The sequence below is a fragment of the Nematolebias whitei genome, chromosome 5 (assembly GCF_014905685.2).
Source record: "Nematolebias whitei isolate Nwh7 chromosome 5, NemWhi1, whole genome shotgun sequence".
Taxonomy (NCBI): domain Eukaryota; kingdom Metazoa; phylum Chordata; class Actinopteri; order Cyprinodontiformes; family Rivulidae; genus Nematolebias; species Nematolebias whitei.
In genome coordinates, this window is record NC_056502.1 from 1814892 (window position 1) to 1820087 (window position 5196).

A 5196-nucleotide genomic window follows, 5' to 3' on the forward strand; every position below is an offset into this window, starting at 1 on the left:
TCGGAGCGGTCTTCATGTCTTGAAGCCTTCTTCCTGGTCTCGGAGCGTTCTTCATGTCTTGAAGCCTTCTTTCTGGTCTCGGAGCGTTCTGGATGTTAACTCATGTAAACGTATCCAGGCTGCAGATGTTTCCTCTCAGCTGCTGAACATCTAAATGTTTCATTGACTGTTTCCTGCAGACGACAGTTTTGTCTCTCTGAAACCATCCTCAGATGTTTAAGAGCCTCAAAGAACAGAGAGGACGATGATAAACTTGACGTCAGAGGTTCTTGTGGTTCTGTTGCATCAGCCAACAGAACCCCGTCTCCACAGGAAACTGAAGGTTTCACTCCGTTCATTTATTTTTGTAAACGGAACAGTTACACATTTTTCCTCGGACGTGGACCTGTTTGGTTCTGATGAGGGATTCTGAGTCTTTCTGCTGGTTTCTTTGTTTTGTTGATCTGTTTCCTGGTTTTGGATTCTGAAAACTTCTGTTTCCTGCAGGTTGCCATAGACTTCACAGCTTCAAACGGTGACCCTCGAAACAGCTGCTCGCTGCACTATATCCACCCATACCAGCCCAACGAGTACCTGAAAGCACTGGTGGCTGTGGGGGAGATCTGCCAGGACTACGACAGGTGGGTCCAAACAGCAGCCAATCACATGCTCGGTCCATTAAGACAAAGGATTCCATTTTGGTATTTGATCAAAACATTTGCAGTAAAATGTACTAATTTGTGATAATATATATATAATTAAATCTTGTTTATTTAAAGCCTGAAAAGTTCTGACTCCTGATCAGGTTCTGTTGACCTTTAACACCATGTCACATACATGCTGCCGTGCACATAACACTTAGCCCAACTAAAATAAAGATTTTCTTCAGGTTTACCTTCTAAACAGAAACTTCCCTCTAAGGTGTTTCTTTGTAACAAACTCTCCTCATTTTCACCTGTAACTTGTTTTTGTCCCTCTTCCTGCCTTCAGTGACAAAATGTTCCCGGCGTTCGGCTTCGGTGCTCAGATCCCTCCAGACTACAAGGTATGACCTACCTTCTGTCCCACCTGACCTCTTACTTCCTGTCCCATGATGCAATGCAGCACTGGGCTGCTGCAGGTCTGATGCTGCGCTCTCATCTTCAATAAGCAGGTTCTGATCGGGCCCATTCATGGGGATTCCTTTAGATGAAACATTTCAGTTCTGTTTATTTCTGTAGCTCCAAGTCCCAACAGAAGTCGTATGGGCAGTGGAAAAAAAACGTTCACAGACTTTATAAAATACAATTAATAAAAGTTCTCTAACTAAGGAAGCAGCAGATTGTGTTGAATCTTCACTTCATCACAGTCTCCCATCCTGAGCAAGAACAAAGGAGACAGTGGAAAGAAAAAGTCCCTTTTACAGGAAGAAACCTCCAGAACCAGGCTCATAATGAGTGGCCATCTGCTTCGACCGGCTGGGTTTGAGAGGACAGGAAGTAGAAACAGACAAACACAGAATGACAGGTCCAGGTGTGGTTTCTATAGGAAGGAAGATAAAAACATGTTAAGATAGAAATAATTACAAATACAAACAGGTAGAGTAGAATAAGTAAAGACAGCAGAGAGAGGACATGTGGTCAGTTCGTCCTCCAGCAGTCTAAGCCTATAGCAGCATAACTAAGGGACAGCTCAGAAAACCCAAGCCGACCCTAACTATAGGATTTATCAAAAAGGAAAGTCTTCAGTCCAGTCTTCAAACTGGACAATGTGTCAGCCTCATGGACAGAAACTGGAAGTTGGTTCCACAAGAGAGGAGCCTGATAACTGGAAGATCTTCCTCCCATTCTGCTTTTGGAAACTGTAGGAACCACAAGTAAACCTGCAGTCTGAGAGTGAAGTGCTCTGTTAGGAAAATGTGGAACAATAAGATCTGTAATATAAGATGGAGCTAGGTTGTTGAGAGCTTTGTAGGTTAGAAGTAAGATTTTGAATTCAGTTCTGGATTTGACAGGGAGCCAATGGAGAGAAGCTAACCTTTCATCATGAAGGACCACACTCACCCAGCACACACACTTTTTGCCCCACTCCCCTCAGGAAGGAAGTTAAGGAGCATTAAGTGTAGAACCACTAGACTGAGGAACAGCTTCTACCCTTAGGCTGTTAGACTCATGAATCTCTAACCAGAATAATCACTGTGAAAAAATCACATCATGTTGCTGCTGATCTGTTTCATGTTGCTGCTGATCTGTTTCATGTTGCTGTGTTCATTCCTACTCATCTGCTCACACAGACTCATGTTCATGCTGCTGTTCTGTGTATTGTTTTTATGCTATTAGTGCTTAGTGTATTTTTATTAACATTTTTCTTAGTTCATATCTTAGATCTTATTACTGTTTTTCTTTGACATTTTAATACTTTTGTTGGATGTAACTGGAACCCTGTATACACAACTTTGTTCCACCACATGTACCACATGTGGTGTAATGACAAATAAAGAACCTTGAATCCTGAATGCATGGATGAGATAGGAGGAAGAGTTGCTGGCACAGACTTTCTGTTGGAAAACAACTTCCCTTTGGTTTTGTCAGCATTTATCACCAGCTTGAGATGGAATAAGTCTGACTGAATGATGTCAGATGCAGACTGTAGAAGCTGCAAAACCTTGGCAACTGTGTTAGCTCGTCAATAAACAACAATGTCATCAGCATAGAGATGCACGGATGAGTCAGGAATGTTTTGACCTGCATTATTTATATAAAATGTAAAAAAAGTGAGACCTAAAACTGAGCCTTGTGGCACACCACTGGTGACTGTTTGGTAGCTAGATGAAGTACCATTATGTTGAACACTTTGCCTCCGTCCTGAGAGATAGTTTGAGAACCAGCCAACAGTGAGATCTGAGAAGCCAATATCTGAGAGCTTGTGGCATAAAGATGTCATGATCTACAGCATCAAAGGTTTGGACAGGTCTAAGTAAAGTGCAGCAGTAATCCTTAGTGTCCAAAGCTTCAACAACATCATTAAAAACCTTTAGCGAAGCAGTCATTGTGCTGTGTTGTTTCCTGAATCCAGATTGGAGGGAACATAGGTGATAGGTGATTTACCTTAGAAACTGTGTTAAACAAGGAACTGGAGACAACAAAATGTTTGTTGAAACAATTTAGCATCTCATGCTTCTCTGACACAGGAGCAGCGTAGACAAATAATTATGGTTGCAGGTCAGATGAGTGAGTGCTGCCATCAAGAGATTTAATAGTTTTCCAGAAGCCCTTAGGATCGTTGAGATCTTTGGAGTTTTGAGATAAATAATAGTTTAGTTTTGCAGCTTTAATGGAAGCTGTACAGCGATTTTGTAACTGACGAAATTACAACCAATGGGTGTACGAACCAGTCTGTGTTGCTGTTGGCCAAAGCTGGTCCCTCCTGTGCAAGAGGTCAGCTAACTCAGAGGTTAACCAGGGGTGATCCGGCCCTTTACTCTGAACTGGCGAGGTGGAGCGTGTTTTTTTACTAAATGAATGGAACTATTATGAAAATAGTTCCAAGCAAGATTCACATCGTCAATTAATGATATGTGATGCCAGTCAAAGTAGAACAGATCCTAAAGAAATGCTTGTTCACAAAAATGTTTCATATTCCATTTTACCATACCATACCATACGAAATCAGCGAAACCAAGAGGGTCCATAGAGTTCGGTCCACACAGGCAGGTGGAGGATCACTCACATAGTGGACCAAACAGATCCATTATGTTGTGAGTTGCTGCTTATGGGACTCAGTTTGTTGGGGCTCCTCAGACTGAAGAAGTCCTTTGGATGAAGGACAAAACGTCTCAACAAAAAGAAACCATCCAGATGACCTGACTGAATTTTGTTGGGTTTCACCAGTTCTGTTTCTGTGCTATGATGAGCTCTAAACCCTGAATGAAACTCTTCAAACAGATTATTTCTTTGCATATTTTCATGTAACTGACCTGTTTGTATTTTCTCTAGACTTCTTGAGATGAAAGTTAGATTAGATATATAGGAAGGTGTATAACTCGCCAGAATTCCTGAATCAAGATCAGGCTTCTTCATCATCATCATCAATTTTATTTATAGAGCGCTTTAACACAGCCACAGCTGAAACAAAGTGCTGAACATCAGTTAAAAACAAGAAAAGAGAGCATAAAAACAAAGCTACAAAGCCAAGCAATGAACTAAAAACTCAATTTAAAACACAATAAAACGACGAGTTAAACAGATAAAATCAATACCAATAAAAATGAAGTAAAATCAAATCTCAGTTGGGTTGAAGGCCAACGAGTAGAGATGAGTTTTCAGATGGGTTTTAAAAATGGACAGTGAGGGGTTCTGTCGAATGTGCAAAGGCAGAGCGTTCCACAACTTAGGGGCACTAACACAGAAGGCCCTGTCTCCTCCTTCTTAAGTAAAGGTTTTATTACAACAGTCTTAAAGCTCTGTGGTATGTAACCATTTATTAGAGACAAACCAAGCAGATCCAAAATGTGGATGTTAATTAGGGGAAGTGCCTCTTTAAACAGTCTGGTTGGCGTGGAATCTAGTAGACACGTTGATGGTCTGGATGAAGCTATTATTTTTGCTAATTCAGAGAGCTCAACAGGACAAAAACAGTCCAAACATAAACCCTGAGATACTTGAACCCTTCACTTGATGCAGAACCTCACCCTGGACCTGAAAAGAACAATCCACCCTTTTCTGACTGAGCACCATGACCTCAGATTTGGAGGTGCTGATCCTCATCCCAGCCGCTTCACACTCGGCTGTGAACCGCTCCAGTGAGAGCTGAAGATCACGGAGTGAGGACGCCAAGTAAGTACATCTGCAAATACAAGAAAATTAATCCTGTGGCCACCGAACCGGGCTTCCTCCGCCCCCTGGCTGCACCAAGAAATTCTGTCTTTAAAAGTTATAAACAGAATTGTGACAACAGGTAGCCCTGGCGGAGTCGAACTCCCACCCTGAAGGAGTCTGACTTACTGCAGGCAATGCGAACTAAACTCTCGCACCGCTTGTGTAGGGACTGAATGGCCCATAGCATTGGGACCCCAGTTCCAAGCTCGCAGAGCACCCCGACATTTTACCTCGAGGAACACGGTCGAAAGCCTTCTCAAGCCCACAAAGCACATGTAGACTGGATGGGCAAACTTCCATACATGACCCCTCAAGACTGTAGTGAACCAGATAACCTCAAATCTACCAGATGGACAGAGAC

General features: G+C 42.3%; 1 protein-coding gene across 1 annotated transcript in view; it reads left to right on the top strand.

The window, feature by feature from the left end:
• The window catches only part of cpne4a (copine IVa), a 42373-nt gene that overhangs the window by 27658 nt on the left and 9519 nt on the right, over positions 1-5196 (top strand). The window contains exons 10-11 of the mRNA XM_037676502.1: positions 487-620; positions 970-1024. Of these exons, the coding sequence (XP_037532430.1) occupies positions 487-620; positions 970-1024 (189 nt within the window). The remainder of the gene's footprint in view (positions 1-486; positions 621-969; positions 1025-5196) is intronic.